The sequence below is a fragment of the Nipponia nippon genome, unplaced genomic scaffold (assembly GCF_047370975.1).
Source record: "Nipponia nippon isolate SJK-2023a ecotype South Korea unplaced genomic scaffold, ASM4737097v1 scaffold_16, whole genome shotgun sequence".
In the NCBI taxonomy this organism is placed as follows: Eukaryota; Metazoa; Chordata; class Aves; order Pelecaniformes; family Threskiornithidae; genus Nipponia; species Nipponia nippon.
The window spans coordinates 12,013,043-12,036,346 of record NW_028262332.1 but is presented as its reverse complement, the minus strand read 5'-3'; the positions used below and the strand labels follow the sequence as shown (position 1 = coordinate 12,036,346).

General features: G+C 42.1%; 1 protein-coding gene across 9 annotated transcripts in view; it reads right to left on the bottom strand.

The window, feature by feature from the left end:
- Positions 1-3,939: 3,939 nt before the first annotated feature.
- SCAI (suppressor of cancer cell invasion) overlaps positions 3,940-23,304 on the bottom strand; it is a 46,008-nt gene continuing 26,643 nt past the window's right edge. For 6 of the 9 annotated variants that reach the window (XM_087753370.1, XM_087753373.1, XM_087753366.1 and 3 more), the window contains 12 exons: positions 23,180-23,276; positions 21,696-21,794; positions 20,447-20,599; positions 19,492-19,593; positions 18,659-18,760; positions 16,941-17,019; positions 14,712-14,811; positions 14,147-14,228; positions 9,165-9,237; positions 7,481-7,654; positions 7,175-7,275; positions 3,940-6,070 (listed from right to left, as the gene is read on the bottom strand). In XM_087753370.1, coding sequence (XP_087609496.1) covers positions 5,921-6,070; positions 7,175-7,275; positions 7,481-7,654; positions 9,165-9,237; positions 14,147-14,228; positions 14,712-14,811; positions 16,941-17,019; positions 18,659-18,760; positions 19,492-19,593; positions 20,447-20,599; positions 21,696-21,794; positions 23,180-23,276 — 1,312 coding nt within the window. In that variant the 3' untranslated portion in view covers positions 3,940-5,920. Of the gene's footprint in view, positions 6,071-7,174; positions 7,276-7,480; positions 7,655-9,164; positions 9,238-13,904; positions 14,027-14,146; positions 14,229-14,711; positions 14,812-16,940; positions 17,020-18,658; positions 18,761-19,491; positions 19,594-20,446; positions 20,600-21,695; positions 21,795-23,179; positions 23,277-23,304 lie in introns of those variants that run through there. The other 3 variants (XM_087753367.1, XM_087753368.1, XR_015703783.1) reach the window with 3 other exon arrangements.

Below are 23,304 nucleotides of genomic sequence, written 5' to 3'. Positions count from 1 at the left end.
GCGGTGGGGTGGGGGGGGGCGATCCCCAGCCCCGGCCCCGCTCGTCCCGTCCCGCCCCGGCCCCGGCCCCGGCCCCGCTCGTCTCGTCCCGTCCCGCCCCGGCGCAGGCGCCTCGTCCCAAGCGTTTGCCGCAGTTCATTAACACAGAGCTCCGCCGGCGGGGCCGCAGCCCGGGCCGAGGCAGCGGCCACCGCGCACAGCTGAGGGGACGCGAGCGGCGGCGCCCGGCCCGGCGCACAGGGAGCGCGAAGGGCGGGGGGCACCGGGACGGCGGGCGGCCGCCGGCGGCGACAGAAGCGTACAGAAACCGGCTCGAGAGTCACTGAAAAAGGCTTAAAACGTGGTAACGGCAGCAGCAAGCAGGCCTTGCGTTTGGTTTTATTACTAATACAAACCAGGGCGGAGAGCGAGGGGCGCGGCTGTGGAGCGGAGTGACAGCAGCCCGCGTTTCCGTCTCGGCCTTGCTTCCCCCCGCAGGTCCCAGCAGCAATACAAACACTCCTTTCCTCCCGGAGACGCCAAGAACAGCGGCAGAATAGCTTCGGGAATTACATTGCTTTGGCGACTTACGGATCCCTTGCAAAAAAAGTCTATTTGCTCCAAAAAAGTTTATTTATATCTCTCTCTAATATCGGTTTTTACCAAAATATGATCTACAGGCACATGGCTGTAAAATAACTTTAAACCAATTCACTATAAAATTACTTTTGGTAATAAATCATCTGATTCTCAGAGAGGCAAAAGGCTCCTTTGCCCCCCGCAGCCTGGGGACTGCACAACTCCCCCTCCCGCCGCCGTCCCGCGCTCGGCCGCGGCCAGGGCAGAAGCAGCTTGTGCTTCTTAGCCTGCACGAGGCGGAACCCTGCTCCTAAGAAGTCACTTACAGCTGAGAGGTGATAATAAACACATGCCGAAGGAAACCTGCAGAGGCAATGGGGCAGATACTCACAACGGGCTCTTACTCCTGAAGGAGCAGCTGCGTTATTAGACCTGGTCCCACCTGCGCTGCTCAGGGGGCTCCTCTGGGCCAGCGAGGCGCACTGAAGTCTGCTCTCAGTGCGAATGAAACCAGGATCTGAGAGCAAAACATCTGTGCGTGCATCTGGGCAGCTGGCACATTAATAAGTCAATAGGAATGCAGAGACACTCCTTAATCCCCCAAAAGATCTGTCAAATTCAGAAATCTTGAACTAAATCTCCTCTGTTTTGGAGGGGGGGAAAAAAAAAAAGTAGCTTACTTTCACTCGTAAATATAAAGCAAATACATGTGTCTGATGTGTTCCTCCCCTGCTCTATTTGTGGACATCCAGCTCTTCAAAGCACTTGGAATACATTTGGTCACAGAAACAGTATTGCTCTAAAAGTCAAAGATATTAAAGATGTAAGAGAGCCGCCTCAGGAACGCATAATCTCCGCTCTGGAGACTTCTGCCGCTGTCCTCTGCGCCAGCGTCCTTCACAGAGGCTGACTGCGGCTGGTCTGACGTTACCGAGTTGCAGAGAGCAGCTTTCAGCTCTATTAGATTTGTTTTCCCTTGCTTGTAAGACTGCTCTCGCTGTTACTGCCCGCGGAGCTCCCTCGGTCCCAGGAGCAGCAGCAGCCACCGCAGATCGGCTACCGACGCTAAGCAGCCACTTCGCCTGAAACGGGCAGGACTAAACGAGGGCTCTGCCGCTGCTATCACTGGTGACCTGTAGTCAGAACAGTTACTGAAGAATCTAACATAGATAAAGCTTTTACAAAAGAAGCCTCAAGACAAAAAAGTTGGTCAGACAGATTCCAAGCTTTTTAGCTTTCAGGAAAAAGCAGACTTGAAGCACAGCATGGAGGTGCAGCACAAGGAAGGCGCAGGGGAGGAGCTTTCACGACAGCGTGCCGGGGTGAATCTTGGAGCAGCACGTTCATCCCGGCCTTAGAGGAGAAGCCTGACCAGAGCTACTGAAGCTGTAGCTTTTGAAGATGATTATTTGAAGCCTAATTCCCCCCCCATTTCCTATGATCCTTAAAAGACATCTCTGCACATCTCCCTGGGAAACAGTCTTGAGCGGTTTAGTAAGTCATGACTTGACGGGTATTATTCTGATGAACTACCCAAGCAAACCGTCCTGAAGCTTCTCAAGAAAGCACTCCAGGGAGCAGGTCCAGTTTGCCCAGCTCACAGAAGTTAGTGCTCCGTTTAATTTGTGCATGAAGCTAAATGACACATCACATCCCAAGAGTGATTAAAAACCAGAGCATTAAAGACTCCCAACCCTGTGTTCCCCTCTCACTGTTATCTTGAGAAGTCAAAGGGGAAAAAACAAAAGGCAGCAGCAGGAACTTGGGCTAGATGTTCTCAAGCCAGTTCGAACAGGAGTACAAAGAGGCGCCTGCTGCGGGAGCCGGGCTGGTGTGAGCGGATCGCATGCCGTAAGCAGGGAGCTAGACAGAAGCAGTCCCATAAGGACATAGTCGGTCCAGGTCACGTCCTCCTCTCCCCGGTAATTCGGCATCACCTGGTGATGGCAAGTCTTCTCCGCTAACATAAGCGATATACGGAGAAAGGGAGAGTAAGAGGGAAGGCATTAGGCCTGAGAAGAAAAGGATTTGTTCTCTTCTCCCTTAATAAATGGTTCAGTCTTTGCTTCACTTCGACAGTGAGGACTGCTAGATACATAAACCAAGTATTTCTTCAGTACATACAAGCACACATCGAGAAGGTACCTACGACCATAGCGCACAGCACACAGTAGCCCAAGTTTAGAATGACTCAGTAAGTTCAAACAAGACAAGCTTTTACTTGGAGGGGAAAATATCAATATTTTCATCTTGAATGCAGTTGTTTTGAGTGGGAAGGGAAGGGGCTGGCTCAAAATCCAAGACCAGATACTCATCCTATCTATAGCTAAAGCAGACAGAGGGTATCAGCCTTTCGCTTGTGAAGTACAATGCTGTACTCCTGCTGACGCAACAGGAGTGAAATCTGTATCTTTGAATATCCCTGCCAGCAGTGTACCTTCTGAACCAAAGATCAGTAGGTAAGAAGAGAATGAGGGACCTCAAGAATGAATTTTTGACTTGGACAGTCATAGCTGATAAGTTCAACTTCTGAACTAATTTTCAAGGCCTTATATTCTCCTCCTACATTCTAGCTTCTTCAGGTTTTTTGTTTTGTTTTTAAAAAGTGCATTCTCCTCTGCTCAGATCTGCCTTGGTAACAAGCAAACAGAACCTCTTGTGAGGGCTGCAAGGTGGATGAGAAGCCTCTCGGATCACAAGCAAGGACTCCTCGCTTCAGCCCAGCTAAACTGAAGACTGGGACCGCCAAGGCCTTCCCAGTCAGTTAGCAAGCAACGTCCCACAGAGGTTCACCACCCACACTAACGGGATCATCATCACTCCTAGGCTTAGAAATAGCATACTCTTTTCCAGATATACGGAACCAAAATGAGAATAGCTTCAATCAGAGCAAAAGCTAAAGCAAAACAAAAGCATTTGGTTGGAAAGCAGTGAGCTGGGAAAAACTAAATTCCCCTTTTCCATGCAAGCTGAACACTGCTGGTGGAGGAGCAGCAGGCAGGGTAACGGAGAACCCGTCTCTCACTTGCTGCTGCATGAAAGGCTTTCAGTATCTTTAGCTCCTACATACAATCCCATGTTTTAATAACTGGGGACCTCCTACCAGAAGGAAAGGCAGATCACCAGCTTCACAGTTAAGAACACATGAACCTTATCACTGTAATACATACAGGAGTACTCATTCCCCTCGCTAACTAAGGCCTCCTGTACCTGAAATCAGTCACGAATTACTTCAAGGTCCAAGGGTAAGTCCCTGGAAACAGCGGATTACAATGGCAGAAGAGCCGTAACCTTTACTACAACTACAAATGATCCGCCAACACCTGGTGGAACGCACCCAAAATGGCGTATGTGTGTATATATAGATTTTGTATATAGACATTGTACTGTTTCGTTCTTTTTAATACATATACAAGTACCTATACATATATACATATTTACAATTTACACCAGCCAGTAGATGGATGCGTATTGTACATATACACACAAACGCCTAGAATACACATGCACACACACACAAACACACACTCGTTAAAATAAACTCCACATCCCAGGTAACAAAGTCCTGCCATAGTCCAAAGAAGAGCAGCACCAAGTGGCGGGGGGCTCAATATACCAGCTTCAAGGCTGCTTAGAACAAACACTAGCATTAACAGAATTTTTTACACTTGGGAAATTAAAGAATGGATGGCATCAGCTTCAGCCCAGCTACAAAGAACCTTCATGCAAAGTTCCCAGCTACACGCCAGCAGTTCTTGCTGTTCCATACCGTGCTCTCCTCAGCTGAATGGGGTCCGTCAGTGCTGATCTGCTGCCCTTCGCTATTCCGGCCGACTAGATCATACCTTGTATGGCGGCACTGCAAACAGGCCTACCACGATACTATGGCAGTCACCAAGTTCTGCGTTTTTTTCACCTAAAAACAGAGGCATGGCTGGGGTTCAACATAAAAGCACTGATCAGACTTGTCCTTTCGCTACTTTTCTAGCAGCCCATGGAACAGTGAAAACGGACTTTTTCATTTAATAGTTTAAAATATTTTCGGTTCCTTCTCCTTGCTCACACCTTCACTGTCAGGAGTTGCAAGAGGTCCTCTAGCTCGGCAAGGAAGGCAGTACAGTCCAAGTGCGTCGGCAAGCGCTTTTCCCAGAAGTCGCAACAGCCTTCTCCAGCAAGTGCCTCTACAAAGGCCGCTGTACTCCTTAACACACCCAGACCGAGCGTTACGGGCTGAGGGAGCCTACAGTGCTGCCAAACATAACTACAGCCCCTCAGTTTTACTGGTTCAAAGATAGGACTGAGATGCAACGGTGGGCATGCAAAACATTAACAGGGCTTTATGGCAGCACCCGCTTGGCTTAACCTGCAAGAGGAGCACCAGCACAGGGATCCAGCACCGATGGGTCAGATAAATGGGTGACAAGAAGGGCTCGTATTCAGCACTACACGGGACATTCTTTCAGCTCCTGTCAGGGACTGGTAACACTGTGGGAGCCACACATTCCATCCACACACGGAAAGGAGGGATAACACCTGCTGGAAATGTAAGAATTTCTGCCTAGTACCTCAAAATGAAGAATGCCCTCTCCTCCTGGAAAACTGTGGCAGCAGTACAAATGGCAAGATGACCCATCTTACAGTGAGAGATGGGGGCTAGCTTTCCTACTTCTGTGATTTGTTAACCTGCTAACCATCTGCCCCATCAGGCAGAGTGGAAATTGTGTCCTTGGCCAGCAGTACAAAGTTCAGCTATAAAATCGCTGTGTCAAATTTGTAGGGGGCATTAAGTATCTTTACAACTTCACTTCAAACCCACTGCTCCAAATGCAACATCATTGTCCGCAGTTTTGTCTACTTACTTGCCTAAGACTGAAAAAATATATTTGTTATGAAGGACTCTGTTTTATTGCTATTGTTGGTTTGCACTGTGTGGTTCCATCTTTACCATTTCAAATCCAGACTCTTTGGGGATAAAATATTGTTTTTCTATTGATTTTTTTTCCAATTTCTTAAAATTGTATAAAAATAAAGGATTTCCACAAATGTGGGCTAAAGGTAACCAATAATACTTCTATGCTTAGGATCAGCTTTTGGAAATGTGGTTGATAGCCACAAGACCAGAAATAAACCTCTAGTGATTCTTTAGCTCAACATTTAAAAGACATGAAAACTTCTGCTTATAAAATTGACCCCATACAGAATGGAACAGCTAAACTAACAGCTGTTTATTATTACTTTTTAAAATAATGGTCCTAAATTTAAAAATAAAATCAAGTACTTCCTTTTATGATTTTCACATTATAAAACTGCACCATTCAAAATCTGTGGCCAGGGAAACCCCTTTGCAGTAAGACAGTTTCTCTTAATAGTCATCGAGGGTGTTTTCCAGGAAAACATTCCTAACATCCAGTATGGAAGCCAGCTCCAAAATGTGCTTTTGGAGGTGAGGGTTCTCCACCGTTTCATCTCTCGGCAGCTGAGGATAAGATTCTGGATAATTTCGAGTCTCCTGCTAGATGACAGTGAAAACAAAGAGAATCAGACATTCATGTATTTTTACACCCTTTATGAAGAAGATTGCAAGAGGCCAATTTCACTTAAGAGGCATCCTAATCTGTTTAGCATGCCACAGAGAGAGAAAATATTCTAGCATATTTAGTTTTCTCTTTCCGTTGACTCAGAGATGGTCATAGGGGCAATACAAATGCTCATTCATCTAAGACGGTTAATAATATGTTCACAGAAGCCTTGCAGGAAAAAAAATAAAAAAACACCAAAAAAAGACAGAAAGACTTCACAAACACTTACCTACTAGGCTGGAGTTCATTTCTTGAAATTATAGACATGTAAGCATCTCCAGTGGGAGATTCATCTCATCCTAAAACAATCATCTGGGGGCAAATCTATCCCCACTAACAGAAGACCTGCTTCTTTTCCCTGATATCAAAGCAGCCTAGGTAGCTAACTTAGGCTTGGAAAGCTACGAGATGTCTGCAGTTAGACAAGACAAATACTGCATATTTCTGTGCTTCAACTTCCATTTTTTTCTGTAATGTTTAAAATGGAGCAGGCAGTTTATATGCCAACACTCACATATATAAAATGGTGTAGATCCAGAAGCAGACTTTACTGTTGGCAGAGCATTAACCAACAGGGAGGGAAAATACCATCTTCCTGTTAGTTTATTCATTTACACTTCAAAGACCTTTCAAAATCCATTCACGCTAGAATACGTTCTAGTAATAACGTTCCATTCCTCCCCACTTCCTCTTATATTCTTGTTCTATACCTTTTTAGTTGTCTAGAAATAATAATCTTGAGTTATTAAGAGGAATTTTTCTAGCAGACGAGGCTGTTGCGAGTGACGTAAATGAATTAGAGTGTGTCTGCTACTTATGCAGAGGAATAAGGCTTCAGCAAGTCAAAGGCTTGATGCCTTTGGAGAAATACAAAGGCACAGATTCGATACAAGCTGTAGGCATTAGCATGTGAGCATCAGTTATCTTTCTGAAGTCACAGCGATATGCTTAGCCCTAAGACCCTTCCATCCTGAGGCAGTGCAGTTCTATATGCACTGGACTGTTGTTCTCACAAAGCAATAGATATCCCTGCATACCCGGAAAATTTTGTGCATCCTCATAGTAGCCGAACAGAAGATAAATCTTGTTAGAAGCAAGCGAAGAAATTCATCCCCAAAAAATTGAAGAAAGGACTGATCTGTAGAGAAGGCAAAGAAAACTCAGTTTAGAAAGGCTAAAAAAAAAAAAAAAAAAAAAAGAGAGAGAGACTTGTGGGAAACCACTACAAATTCTCGTGCACTCCTCTTATTCACTATTCTGTCCCTTGGAAAGGCTGAGCAAGAAAAAACAGCATCCGCTTAGGTAGCACGCTAGGGTTCAGTTGTGTACCTTTAGGCACGTACCTATGGATCGGGAGTGGGTCAGCAGCTGGGCAATATCTCGGTTGATTTTTCTAAGGTAATCTTGGCACTTCTCCCACAATCCTCTGCGCATGCTTGATAATCCAGAGACAAATAGGAATGCCATTAAAGGATTGTTCAGAAAGAGTGTGAAGAGGCTACCCCGCTGAGACTGATCTAAAAAAAAAAAAATCAATAGACAAAGAGATACATTTGGCACATGAAACAGAAAAGCTGTCCCTGCCACAGAATGAGTCGCTCACCCACTAAATTCTGTAACAGAGGAACTGCTCCTCTGTGTTAGTTACATCTTCTCTCCTCTTGTGGCAGATCTGTTCTCAAGATGATGCAATTACTAGCAATAAAGGCTTACTGGAGATGTGCATGAACACCAAGAGAAACGAGATTTTAATTGTGGGAGGCCTCTGATAGTCATAACTGAAACAACCGATAGAAGATACTGATTATAAATCCTGAAGAGAAGTATTAAACATGGACATTCTTATTCCATTAAAAAAAACAGGCAGTTGAACCTATGCACCCCCCCCCCAAGTCTACATAGTTGCCCTTTTGTTGAGCATCACAATATCCTAAAGCCCATTTACTCCATGCAGCTCAACATGATACACAGAGGTCCAAGCTTCATCTCAATCAACGGGGAAGTCAAAAGGAAAGGCAATGCACGTGAGATCATGTGCCCAAACAGTAAGGCCACATCAGCACGGGTTTTGGGGTGTTTCCTTTTTTCCCCAGGACCTGGGCACACAGCATGCATGGTGTCATGCCACACCGACACGGGGCTCGGGCAGGTTCAGCTAAAAGTCTCTGCAGGGTGCTCTCGTGCGCAGTGCGGCACCCCCTCAGAACCGCAGCAAGACTTTCCCGACTGGCCCAGGAACACAATGTGCAGTATTTTATAAAGTTAGTTCTACTTTTCAGCATTTCTGTTGAAACAGGATTCATTATTACAGTACTTATTTTCTACTTAAGTTTCAGCGAAATAACAGGAATAGTTTCAAAACAAATGAGAAGCTTCCACTTCTTGCACATTCTCTCATGATACTTGCCTAACATCACTCTGTGGCTTAAGCTAGATCTCTGTACTTGTCTTTGTGATGGATAATAACCTTAACAGGGCAAAGTCCAATGAGACAGTCTGGAATGATTTATATTTTATAGTAGTCACAAGGACTGAGGAATATAACGTTTCATTGCCTGTTCCTACTATAAACGCACCTTCTCAGGGCATACAAAGCCAACGGTGCTCCTTAACTTACCCTCCAAAATCAGAACAAGATCTGAGATTTTGCTCTACACCTGGCATTTAAAAGCTGATACCTTAACTGACTCTGCTCACTTTCTGGGACTAATAAAGCTACCCAAAGGGCTAATCATCATCATCATCGTCCCAGCACTGGGCTGGCAATTTTCTCAATCTCTGTGTAGGAGAGACTTTGCCTCCTGGCACTTGCTGAAGCTATCTGTAGGAATCTCATCATTGTTAGAATAAATTATTTGCCGTAAACAGTAACTAAACTTTATCATACTACTTCGGGAAACGTTAATCTGATTTAGGGATTGCATAGTGATGAAAAGCTATCTTTTCCTGAAGAATCTAGGTTATATTTGTTTAGGATAGATATATGATGCAACTGCAACTCATTAGGAAATGCAATACTACACATACCTTGTAATGCTTTTGGATATGCTGTTGGAGAAAGCAAGCACACCAACGGTTGTCCAAATAAGTTTGTGAAATTCTGTAACAGATAAGAATTTTGAAGTATTGATGGTCACTTTGCTTGCTTTTGAATATTCAGCAGGTTAAGGGTACGAACAAAGACTGTTAATAACAGAGAACAGACTAATGCCCGTCACACAGTTCAGCATTGGCAGTAAGACTGACAAGTTGACTTTCTCATAGATCACAGCACAGAAAGATAACCCATTACATTTTAAAGGAATTGTAATTCTCTTATTTCACTGCTACTGATAGCAGACACTAATTTCAGGGAAATAAGGCTTTCAGTAGTAATACGTTACTTGAAAAAAAATCATGTTCTGCAATAAAAATGAAAGCCATTGGCTTTCAGGTCAAAATAGATCTAGCATCTTTCCTCAATACCAACTGAACTATCCAGTCACAGTCATTTCTTTCCCCTTTTCTTTCTAGCAGGAGGAACTATTTCTGATGAAACAGAAGAGCCCAGCGGAGAAAAGTTTTAAAATAAGTTTCCTTTAAAGAAAGTATGTCATAACCTTAACATCTGCTAGACTGAACCCTCATTTTACCACACTCATTTCATGCACCTTCCACCAGCACCTTAAATGTTGCCTAAGTGTCCCGTTGCACAAGAATTTCTCCAGAAACCTCAAACGATGCCTTCGTCCAGTTTCACCAACGTTTACCTGGTAACAGTCCTACTGCGTATCTGTCTGGTGGGTATACTGATTGGTAATAATTATCACCAAGAAAAAAAAAATTCATTTACGCAACCTCATTAGCTGTCATACGTCTCACCAAAACCAGCTTTCTTAAAACTGAAGGCTTGCAAAGCCACAGAACATGTAAATGATCACGTCTCATCCCATCAGAGCACACATTCGAACCATGCATCCAGAGCCCCAGTGCAACACACATTTCTGCAGATTGTATTCTTAAAATTGGCAGGTTACGAACCTAAGTTATATATCACCAGAAGTATTTGCTTGTGTAGAATCATCAAAAAGCTCATTTTTTAATTCCTTCTGGCTTCTGCTTAATTCAAATGGAACCTTCCCTTCCAGGCAGTATAGTTCAATTAAATTAGTTTCACTGAATTAATTTAATCTAAGTCTGCTAAATACTAAAGACAGTAACCTAGTCTAATCAAAATAAAACATTTCCCCTATCTGACAGAGTGCTGACTAGTCCTAAACCCCCTTCTATTTCATTAAGACCCCAAGGGAGGTTTATAACGCTAGATACTAAGGCTTGGTCTTCTAATGAAGAAACAAAGACTATTACCATGACGACAGTAACTGCAGGCCAACCCAGTGATTAGGAAAAGCGTAGTATAAAGGAACATGTAAAACTCCAGAAGGAGTCACCCGGGACATGGCCAGTTTGAACTGAATAGGCACCGGCAGGTTTCACATTCTCAAGGAGCATGAATGCTTAGTGTTCAGGAGCAGATTCACATGTTGAATTCTATCTTGTATCACCCAGTTAGAGACCGAAGCCGACTTCCCATACACTCCATCGGTAAAAATGCCAGTGCAATTAAACACTGCCTACAGCTATAAAGCAAAACCAAGAGTCATATATCTCAGGAAAGGTATTACTCACTGACAGTATCTGAGATCATTTTGGACTCTGTCCCAGCAGAGGGTAAGTCAACACAGCTAGTAAGTCCTGCAAAGGGGAGAAGCTACACGGTTGAACACAGAACGCACCCTTTGGAAGGCAGCTGGTCATGCCGGTCGCTACATCTAAACTACAGATCCAGGCAGATAAGGCTCTCAAGCTTCCAGGTACCCGTCTCAGCTCGCGCCCAAACACAACTGCCTACCGTAGCCCAAGCGAACACCAGGATTCGCTCACCACCACCACCTCTGCTCCCGATTTCCACAGAAAAGCGCTGTGGGTGTACATGCAACAAAGGAACGGGAGCACATTACAGCCGTGGCGTGGAGCGGAGGGCCACCAGGCACACCAGAAAAACCTGCCCTGCAGCCTGGGTATTGGGAGCAGCTCTGGATGGGGAATGCTGCACCTTTCAGCACACAGACAACTCCAAAAAGGGTAAAACACGTTTTTGTTTCAAAATTGACTCTGTTTTTTAACTTCAGCATTCAAGTTTTCCAACAGAAGTATTGCTGCTTTCAAAAATGTGTCTCATGTACACCTCTTTCCAAAAAAGAGCTACTTGTCATCTCCAGAAGTCACTTCACATGCAAGCTTTACTAAGCTGGGTACTTCTACCACATCACCGACAAGGGCCTTGCATTCTTACTGGCCGGAGTTTTTGGTTTGGTTTGGTTTTTTTAAGACTTTGCATTTGACCACAATCTTAGACAACCACCACTACAAGAAGATATTGATTTTAAAGTATTATTTCATCCACATATACAGTGGTAACCTTCAAGAACGCAGCCATCTATATTTAAATGGAAGTGTTAAAAAAAAAAAAAATCACGGCTTTAAGTAGATATGCTCGATTTGCCGTTATCTTCCACCTTCAGCTAAATATATAGGGGAGGAAGCTGTTCAAGTGTGGCTGATTGGACGAACTGGCGAGCCACTTCCCGGCAGGACTTACTTTCAGCCATCACCATTTAAGCCCTCCAGAGCGAGGGAGAGGATGGGAATGCGTGCAGGAGAGCAGAAACGGCTCATAGAAAAAGCTGTGTGAGCAGTTGCTGTTACTGCCAGTGTTGCTGGCAGTGACATTTAAATGTCAGGATAGCTACTGTCCTATCTGAAAAGATCAGAGCAGCCATGTGGAAAAAAAGCCACTACACTGACTTCAGCTTCTCACACAATGGCACAGAACCTTTGTTTGTGCCAGTGCTTGAGTCCACAACGCATCTCACAACACACCCAGAGGACGGTCACAGGACAGCACTATCAGTATATTCTGGCGACAAGGAACCAAACACGTAAGCACGCCCGGAATGACAGCAGACAGGAACTTACAAGGGCTAGAAAATACCGAGATTGAGAGCTCTGCCCTCTACCTTCAGCTGAAAACAAAACAAAACAAAACACCTAAACCCATCCCCACACATCTATCTGCCTAGGCTCAATGGCAAGGGATTGTGAAGGCGAATGTGCGTTCTCAAATGCTGAGTATATTTTTTAAATAGGTGTCCGTGCTCTTTTTTTCGTCATTCTCGTTTTAGATTCCTCACAATTGTGCTCACATGATCCCGATCTGGGTCAGAGCTCCTAGCAGCCACTTCCATAATCCTGTCCTGAAATACTTCCAAAACTCACATTTCTATACTCCTTACACACAGGCAGAGTTGGACTTCTCTCACACCGGCTGCTCTGTGTGGGGTGTTTTACACCACTGATGGTCAGTTCACTGCAGAACAAGGAAAAGAAACTAAATGGAAGTTACAGTTTTTGCTTACTGTGTGCCTGCAAACTCTGAAGAAAATTCAATTATCAAATTTAAAATGTAATACAAAAAGCAAATTCTACTGTAAGCACTTGACAGTTATTCTCACAAGAGCTACAAATCTACATGTGGGAATCCATCACCTCAAAAAGATCCTTTGCTCTAAGCTGTCCACAGAACCCTGGTATGGCCAGAGCTGTATTTGAATTCAGGATCACCAGGAATCCCTTACTCTCTCTTACAGAGCTGACTCACTTGACAGCTTTCAGCAATTCTACTAGAGAGGAAAGGGGTAAAAAAAACAAACCAAACTAAACAACCAAACCCAAACCACACTTTTTACCCTAAAACAAAACCAACTCCCCCTGTGTTATACCGGAATGAATGTGAGGGAAGAGCAGAGGAAAATAAATCCCTACCAAATCCTCATTTTCTCAGAAAGATAAGTAAACCATTTTAATTGTATTTCCCTGCCTTTAAATGGGGAAGGGAATTTAATAAAAAATTTGCACTGATATCTAGCGTGGTGAAGTTAAATGCAGTAGTATTTAAAAAGCCCTTTGAAATGCATTACAATAACAACAAACCAAAAACCCTAGAGAGAGGCCAGATCATCACTAAGACTGTCAGGTAGAAGTTCCCTGGCTCAATACAGAACTCTCCTGAATCGTACTGATCACTGATTTAGTACCTCTCATTGGCCAGCACATGCCTTTAAAACAAATGACACAGACTGTGGGTACTGAACAAGGAACACGTTCATCTGGCCACTAGACGTCCCTGTTCCTCCTCTGAAATGCAGCTGTGAACGTCACTTTCTCACTGCAAATAATGGAGCTATAAAAAGGAAGACATAAGGAAGTGGCACTTTCCCCAGATATAGCACATTCTTAATATCCCATTCATGAATGAAAGAAATGTTGTAATGCTATCCAGATGCAACTGGCAGCCGAGAGTGAAAATGCCTGCTTCTGTGTTACCCAAACTGCAGATTCCCAAAGGTGATTTGGCATGGAGTAATTCTACTGTAAGTCCATAGCACCCTAGGAAGGAGGCTCATTGTCCAAGCATGTACCACTCTACAGTAACACTGGATGCTAATTTGAGTCTTGTTATTTCCTTCGTTCAGACACTTTTCAGACACAGACACCCCGTGTTTTATAAGATCAGGCTCAATGCTTTGACTCCTTTCTGTTTCTTAAAAGCAACTGAGTGTTGGATGACTGGAAAAAAAAAAGGCAGATTAGTTATCTCCCTCCCCCATGCACACACACCAAGATTTGTCTTTGGTATATAACAAAAATAAACCTCCCACCAGAGACCTTGGAAATCTTGAACCTTTTTTGCCTCCAGGAAGATTTATTACTTTCCAATGAGCGGCTGTTCATGTGCTTCTGCTTCTTGTTCCTATTCATAGGATCAGATCCTGACTAGCATGCACAACCTCAAAAGAAAAGAAAGACTGAATACAAACTGTTTAAAAAAAAATAGCCTGTTAAAAGTGTAAGCTAACTAGGGGTTGACACTGTAGCCTATCATACGAGTAGCTGCCTAAGAGCCTTACCTTATAGGCGACACTGTTTGAGGAGTCCACAATGATAAACAGGGGCTTCCTTGTGAAAGGGTAGAGATCTCCAGGGTGAAGACTGCAAAGAGAAAGGGACGCATCACAGAGCGCTAGAACTGCTGCAAAACTGAGACAGCGCACAAGTTTCTCGGACGCACAGCTGCCCGTGTCCAGATAAAAAGCAAGCACATTCCTCATGCCCCAGTCCTCAGATTCATCCTCAGAGGATAACTGCAAAACTAATTTGGTATTCTCTATAACATGGGCTATTGGACTTCTTATTAGCAATTTCCCAACAGGAGATGTTTATCTGCTTGAAAAGTCATCCACCATTAATTTGAAGTTTTCCAGTAATAAAAAATTCATGTTAAGTTACAGTAATACTTTTTGAGTGTTTAAATCATCATTTAGAGCTGCATATTCATTTCTAATTGTTCACATTCAAGCCAATCTACATTATGATGTCCTGCACTGAAGAGACGAATTCAAGAGGCTTTGATGCGTTTTCTCTACTAAAGACAAATTCTTCTGAATTTGCAGTTGTCACGCTCGCGAAACTCACCAGTGCATCTCCTTGTAAGACTGGTTTCGCTTGTGGATAGCGTCCCCGTTTATAATGTCCCGGTTACTGTTTGTCAGAACACCACCAAAATCATAGGGACCTACACATGGCAAAAAGAAAGCTGAAATTAGCGGAGGTAACTCACCTCTGTTAAGGATTTCATGATTATATGAACGGGAGGAAGCAACCACAAATCCCAGAAAACTAAGTGAATCTGAACTACTCTAGTTTCAGGAGGGGATGGAGGAATGTGGAGGCTTTACTAACTACATATTCAATTTTATGCATTTTTAGTAGTTTCAGCATCTATCAAATAGAAGCAAGCAATGCAACTTCATAATGTCTAATTTATTTATTCATTATTTATCCACAAACATAATACAAAAGGTCCAAATATTGGCTCTCGTTACACTACATAGGAAAGAGATTAAAACTCATTACACATTTCATCCAGGAAAATTAATACCTTTGTAAAATTACTGTAAGAGCTAGCATATTCTAGATTCAGATTTTGATCAAAAAATAAGGCTCAATCAATCAAAACCCCTGTAGCCTCTCAGAATAGATCAAATACTATCATCTGCAGTTATAACACTGCAAAGGGGAGAAGGGAGAGCTCAGAGAACGAATACGCTTTCAATACTCCTAGAAAGGACATAACAGTTTTAACCAGATTTCAAATCTGCAGCAGAAGTTTAATTTTTAAGATTTCAAATACAGAATTCACAGGTTTCAATGCACTCAGCCTGGACATGTGTTCCTAAGGTAAACTAAAGAAATATTCTGCTAAGTTTGCACAACTGAGCTACCCACCTAACTGTCTGATGGAGAGCAAAGATGGAAGGAATGGCTATAAAAAATATCAAATCCTACACAAAACGAAAAGTGCTAGAGATACCAGGCAAGATTTCTGCCATTGATATGGATATGAAACATCACTAACATCAGTAAATTATTAGGATTTCCTCTTTCTGTTATACATTTGCAGAGTTGGTTGACTCATATTTGGCCACCAAATGCAATTTTTTCAGGTTTGGATACATAAGACACCTTTCCATTTTAAGGGAAGCGTTGGGAATACAAAATTAGGAACAGAACATACATTAATTTAGCACTGTTACACGTGTCTCATGTGAACTGTCAAGCACAAATGGCTTCCAGGCAATAAACAGTGCAACTTGCAGCTGCTCTCCCTTTTAATAAAGGTAGAACTTTTTGGCCCGTGCAGACTACACTACCTTATTAAAAGAATGCAGTTGTAATGGGATTCATTTAATGAAAACTGAAGTCTGACCATGCAGCTCTTCAGATGAGAGAGCCTGGATGCCTCTACAGTAAGGTATTGAGCTGAAACAATACATGCAGCAAAGTGGACGTAACACAGGCTTTAAAGAACACCGTTAAGTTACAACCTATCACCAAGCTGCAGCAAAAAGCAAAATGTTAAAAGCATTTAAAAAAATCACTGCCACAATTCAAAGCTGACAGGGATTTTTTTTTCCTTTAACATTTTGAGAGCTCTATAAATCATGCATTGGGGTGCACAAGGCATGCATCTTATAAAGGAATGCAAGTCTCAAAACAGATGAGTCTCAATATTTAGGATGTTAAAAACTTTTTCTTTTTTTTTTTTTCCTTTAAATTATATAAACAGATCTTTTGACTGCATCTACTTCAGCCAACCAGTTTTCAGCTTTTAGATTGCAGCTGCATCCAAATATTCTGCTAGGTTGCGAAGAACAGGAGGATGAGGTGAGGGGAATTGTCAAGAATCATGAGAAGGGCTTGAATTGTCAGGTTAACAAGCGTGCAAATAGAGCAGTCCCTGCAGACGCTTCAGCCCTTTTACCACCCATCTCCTGACCATATGTTCTGATAGTACTGGAGATTGGAAAGAATCACAAAGTGCCATTTAGCCATTTTCTTAACTTTGCACTGATGCATCAATAGAGCCACGTGGTCTTCAAAATTGGTGAAGCTTTTAATATTTCAGATGCATCAAAAACTGGGTATGTCCTTTGAAAAGGTCTCAGGTTAGTGCACACTACTTAAAACACAGGGAATTAACTATGGTTTGTGGGGAAAAAAGGCTATCTTGCTAAGTAGACAGGAGAATAAAATTGACTTGTCTTTTAAAAGGAGCTTTGTGACATCTTTCTTGGTCACTTGTCCTGGAACATACAGAGAATTCAAGCCCTGTTCATGACAGGGAGCATTCCTTTATTGTACCTTCACTATCCGAACGACCTGATGGAAACACGCCCGTGGCAGACAAGTATATCAGCAGTACACTGTTTGCAGGCAGCTCCTGAAATTCAAAAAAAGAGAAGAGTGGCAAGGGAGGAAATGTGCAAGTTTATGTTAATATTCAATCATCACGTTGATAAAACCATTGCCATTTAAGACTGTGCTACTCCTGCTTTTGGCTTCCCTTCACTCTGTTCTTCGTATGTGTATATGCCCTTCCTCACCACATATCCCCCTTCAAATAGCTGACAGACAAAAGTGTAAACTGATGATACTTTCATACTTTTTTTTTTCCTCCACAAAGACCTCTAGGCTGATATTAGAGCTTCAAGCAGCACTAATAAAGCATCTGCTTCCACATAAGACTCCCTTACTATCTAGCCAGATCTGAGGCTTTCCAAGATACAGAAACCAAAAGCTGCCAAGATCCACACAGCCACTAACTCCCCAACAACTGGTGATCCTAAAGGAAGTTCTTTGTTTCCAAATACCCCAGAGTCTGCAACATCTGCCTCTTCCCCGCTGGACAACAAGCACAACACATCCAGGTTTCTCTATAGACCTGTAAAAGAAATCTATTTTCCACCTTTCTAACGGGCTGTCTGCAGGAGGAAACAGATGCTTTTCATTTCTGCAAAAGGCTGAGCATGCAGGCACCCAAAATTCTAAGTAGTAAGGATGCACTTCCTTCACCTCACCAGCTGTTTCTTCACAGTTGTTACTTGAAACAAACTGAAACTTGTTTCTTTATAGGATTCATATTCTGTAAAAACTACTAAATCCTACGTTGCTGACTTGTACAGCCATAATTAAGCATAGTGAGCCCAGCAACTTTATTAAATTAAGATAAGCACACAAACTATATTAAAAAAAGTCTACAAGTGTATAGATTACTTACATGGAAGAGTGCAGTGGGTAACAAAATAAGACAGGCAGATAAAAATACAGCACGTGCAAGAGAGAGATACAATTCCAATCGGATCCAGAACTGGTCAGCCACCAGGTATACCGTGCTTAAGAGCAACAGTTCCTCGACATACTTTTTGATTTTGGATTGTATTTGGCACAACATGAAGTAGAAGAATACTCTTAAGATTCTTCTGTTCTCCAGATCTCTTATCTCAAGAAGTATTTCCTATATAATTATATATAGGAAATAGATATACTTTATATAGGAAAGACTTATTTTTATATATATGCCTGTATGCATAACTGTAAATGTCTGTGTATGTATGTGTGTACGTACATACGCACAAATAAAATTACTGGATAAGATTCAATTATATGCAACTATTACATTACATTACTTAAGGCTTTCCATAGTATTGCCACGCACCACTCTTGATACTGGGCAGCTAGTACAGAGGCCGCTTGCGCAGGAGTTGTTCAAGCTTTGCTTTGAAGATGGCTATATGTTAGCAAAGATATAACAACTTCTGTATAACAGCAGGCTGGGTTTCTGTCTTAAAATGAATTTTTTTCTTTCCCTTAACAGCAGTCGACAGATTTGCCTTTACTATACAAATTACACATATTTATAATAATTCCATCCTCTCTGAAGATCATCTTGAACATTTTAAGAAGGCCAAAAAGGCTTCATTATCTTGAAGTATAAAAGATTATCTTAACTGCATTTTATTCAGCGTCACATACCATTTGGATATTTTTCTATCACAAAGAAATTCACCAATATCACAAACCTTAAATGATGCTGCTAAAAATGTATACAGCTGGCTAAAAGTTGGTTTGTAAAGTAGATATTTATGGGGGTTTTCCCGCCTGGCTGGTTTCTCCGTTGACTCCTGTTAAAAAAAAAAATACAATACCAAACAAAGCACAATACAAAAAAACCCAACAACCGTATATTACCAAAGCAGTTTCATAACCCTCTAAATTTCTATTTATTAGAATGTTCATCTTCAATACTTCCCACACAAATGGTCTGCCCGTGCTGCATTGCCTACTACACAGTAAAGCAAAATGCCCAGTATTTGAACCAGAACTTTATATTAACCCACGCTTAAATTTGTTACCTAAATCTTTCTTACTCTCTAAAGCATCACCCAAGAAAAGAGTGAAAAAATTCACTCCTCATCTCAATTAAATAAATGAAAATCTAGATATTTCCTTTTGCCTCCAGATAAAATATTTTTTTATGCTTTCTCTGAAGGGGATATTTAACTTCCAGATGACTTAGCAAGCTGATGAACCTATCTGGCTGCATGACTGCTAGAGTGAAAACAAAGGAAGGGGTGAGTGTATGTGGACAAACATTCATTTTTGCTATTTTTTCACTACTGAAGGTTTGCTAAGGACAAAAAAAAAAAAAAAAGAAGGGGGGAGGAAGACATTACTTGGATCAAACTCCACAGGTTTGAGCTACGCTTCACTAGCTTCTAGTCGGAGTTACACCAGCTGTACTAACCTGCCCTGCACAGTGACAATGCTGAAAGAGTACGCCATTTAAAACAAAACAAACAAACAAAACCCAGTTAAGATCTGTTGCCAGGTTTGTCACTGAAATGGACCTTACCTGCATTCCAGGTTTGTTCATTTGTGAAGCTAAATTCATTGGTTCCCTTTCAAGCGCTTGCAGCATTCGGAACATATCAATTGTTAATTCACTGAACTTGACCTGCAAGAGAGTCAAAGAGTTTACTCTGCCAGATACAAATTAAACACTATTTCTTTGGAATTATCCAGGTGAGAGATTCAACTGCATACCAGACAGACCATTTTCTGTCTCTCGGGGATCCGTCAGTGTCATCTCTGAATCTCTAAAGACCTGTGAATGACTTTTAGAAGAGCTCACGGAGGACAAAGTCTATTTATTACTGCTCTACCAGGCCAGTTCACCGTAGTGCAGACCCCTGCTTTGCAAATTAGAGACTTTTCCGGGGTGTTTACAAATCGAGTGCTGAAACCACTAGGTACTATGAATTTAGACAAAATCTGAAAAAGATACACGAACTGTAGTTTAGATACAACTCCCTTGCTTACCTGAAAAAAGAGCTCAGAGAGAAGTCATGAAGTCTGTACAACTTCACTATCATCATCATCTAAAAAACAAGATCTTGAAAGTCTTTTGAAAACCCCTTCCTGTTGGAACTGAAGTTGCAACAAGCTGGAGTATGTCATGTGAAAGCCTAAGTCAAGCTTCTTCTAGACATACCCCAGAGGCCTCTCGTGCTTGAACGTTGTTAAGAACAATACGCAATCCATTGTATAAAAATCAATTGTATCTACTTAATTGACATGATGAATATAAGCAATAAGAGGTCACTACTACAGGTCTAATATCTAACATTTCATTTTTAGCTCTTATTTCTGAGAACCTCTTCTTCTTGCTGCCACTGCAAACATCGCAATCAAAATATTTTAATGTTTGCCTCTATTGGAATCTCTGTTGTATGATCAGAAGAGATGTCAAAGGGGGAAGGACTTTGAACTCCAAAGATACAAACCCAAGTCCCCGGAATTTCTTTTACCTGGTTGTTGCAGTTTCCAATAATCAGCGCATCTGCAAGAGCAAGCTGTCCCACTATCATTCCCTGCTCTAGCAACGGAGCTCCTGTTTCAGAAAGCCTGTTAGAGGTGATTACAATGGTGTTGTCATCATTTAAAACCATGACAGGGTCTGCCTAAAAAAAGCAACCAGAATAAATCAGGAATTCAAAAAAACATCCAGATTTGTAGTCAGAGAGCAGTCCAAAGATCTTGACACTTACAGTAAACATTTCGTAAGTGAGGCAGATTTTTAAAATTAACTTGCCATACATATATTTGTATATTTGTATGCAGGCTACAGCGTCATGCCTCACCACCTGAAAAAGCGACACCTCTTAGGGACTGCAAGCAAATACATAGTACAAGTACATGAAGGTACAGGAAAGAGAAAAACATACTTCCTCAAATGACACAAGCTCTGCTTCAGCTTTCCTACACCTGAGGAACCAAACGTCATCAACAGCCTTACAAATTCACACAGAATAAACTAAACATTCCTACAATACGGAAGAATCCTGCACTATTTTAGTTCGCCTTCCCTTCCTAGAAATAAATAGCAAAGGAGATGAGCGAATGATAATGCTGCCATCCACTCTGGCAATATTTAAATAAATACTCGTGTTACATAGCGACATCTTGTACAAAAGGAGGGAAGTAGAACACTGTCTCATTTGACAGAATAAACAAATTTCTTTTCACAAACTTTAGAAGTTGATCCCATTACAACTATGCTAAGAGCCTATCAGTTAACTGCTGCGATTACCCCGTATTTTCCATTATATACTGCTTAGACATTGCCAGTCTAACAGACTGGTACTTCAACAAAGTGCACTTTGAAACACAATCAAAACATCAGCAAATCGGATTGGCTTCCGCAACAACAGGACTAGAGCTGGCACTCTCTCCAAAATATTGACCATGATAACTGCTGTGCTTTCTATTCCACCATTTTCTGAACACCAAGAGTAAAAATAAGGTGACCAGGTGCATCTCAGCTTCACGCTTCTGTCTTCAATATGCTACGTGCCCCGGTCTGACTCTTCAGACGCTGTAATGGCTGTCACTGTTATGCTACTGTGAAGACATTTCAGTGATTAAATTGGACAGGAATACTGTCCCTGCGCGTGGCACACCTGCTTACCACAGAGGCGGTGATACAGGAACACTTCGGTGAACAAGTCAGAAAATGTTACTCTTAAACTAACAACTGAAAGGGAATGGTATTCTCACCTCAATAAACGCTGCCACTTCCTGAAGAACCAGGTTCCACTCCACCTGATCTTCAGTATTAAAACGATGAGTGTAGTCTTCGATTTCATCCGACAGCTCCTGATGCAAAAAGTTCAAAGACAGATATTGTCACTTCTTAAACTGAGAGCTTAACAGGCAGTCAGTAACTTTACAGTTTGGTTAGCTGTGCTGGCCTTTAAGAATAATTAAAAAGAAAAAAATTACTTGAGAACATATGCAGCACACTTATGACTAACATGCCAGCCAAAACGTGCTCTTTCAGGAGCCATAATGCCAATGTTACACTGAGTTTTGGCAATGCAAAGTGTCTTTTAAGTAGGTCCAAATGCAAAAAAATATCTGGAGTTAAGTATAACTATCCCACTCACATACAGCTATGTCACTGGGTATTACCATAAGCTATGGATACCAAGGACTCAAATTTCAGCTTACAAGTAACTTTAAATACATTGAGAAAGTGAATGGTGTGGCTTTTTTAGCTGCTACTAAGCTAAGCTAGCAGTTCAACTAAGCTTAGACACAAAGACAGCAATGCAACCTACACAAAACTGTCAATACCAGAAGCTGCTTGCAGCAAGGTTGTTGGAGGGGTTGGGGAAGCATATGCTGCCAGGAGCAGCATGCTGTTCCTTTGCTGTAGTTAAAGGGCACCTCCCTAGCCAGGCTGCAGCTATTGGAATATTTTTACTTGGTGTTCAAACAATGCTATCAAATCATCTGAGCTTAAAGTGTCATTATTAAATGTCTGATTCACAGCAGATATTCACTACACTGGGTGTCAGATATACTAGAAAAGCAATGATCAGCATTGGCCTGTACGCCATTTGTTGTACCTGAAGACTTGTGTTCATAGGCATTCAGTGCTTTACTCCCACGGCAGAGGCATATGCAGATCCAGCCTCTCCAATTTCATAGTAATATCTATATCGTTTAGCAAGATTTAATTTTGATGGGTCTCTGGAAGGTGCAAAATGTATTCAGGATGTGCTCTAGACATGGGACAGAGTGATAGCAGTTGGGAAGGGAAGAGAAATAAGCTCAACATCAAGCTAGGAGACACTGGCTTTCCAAGCAACAGTGTGTCACGAAGACTTGCTGGGGGAGATTCCACCAACGCCTTAAATCCACTACAGGAATGAAGATGTACTCAGAGTTATCGGATAATCCCCACACTTTCAGATTGATTTGTAAAGTTTTTCTCTAGTCAAATGTTCACATCATACTGAATCTTTCCATAGCTCTAGCCACGTTATTCCTTCCTTCTGTGGCATCCAACAGCACAATCAACTAAATGAAGGAAAAAAAAATGAAAAGCTATGCTGCAGCAGCGGCTAACATCACAGATCTAATGCGTGATATTTCAACTGAAATAGACGATATTATGGACTCCTTGATTAGGAGAAAAGCCCTGAATAACCAGCAACCTCCCACCCCTTAGCACCTTTATCCTCATTTTAACATACCTTTACAAGGTCCTTTACAACATCCATTTTGTTGAGCAAGAGACAAACCACTATAAACCTTGCATAGTAACGCAGCTTCTTAACCACTAATTCAGGCCTAAACACAACAACAAAAACACCACAGC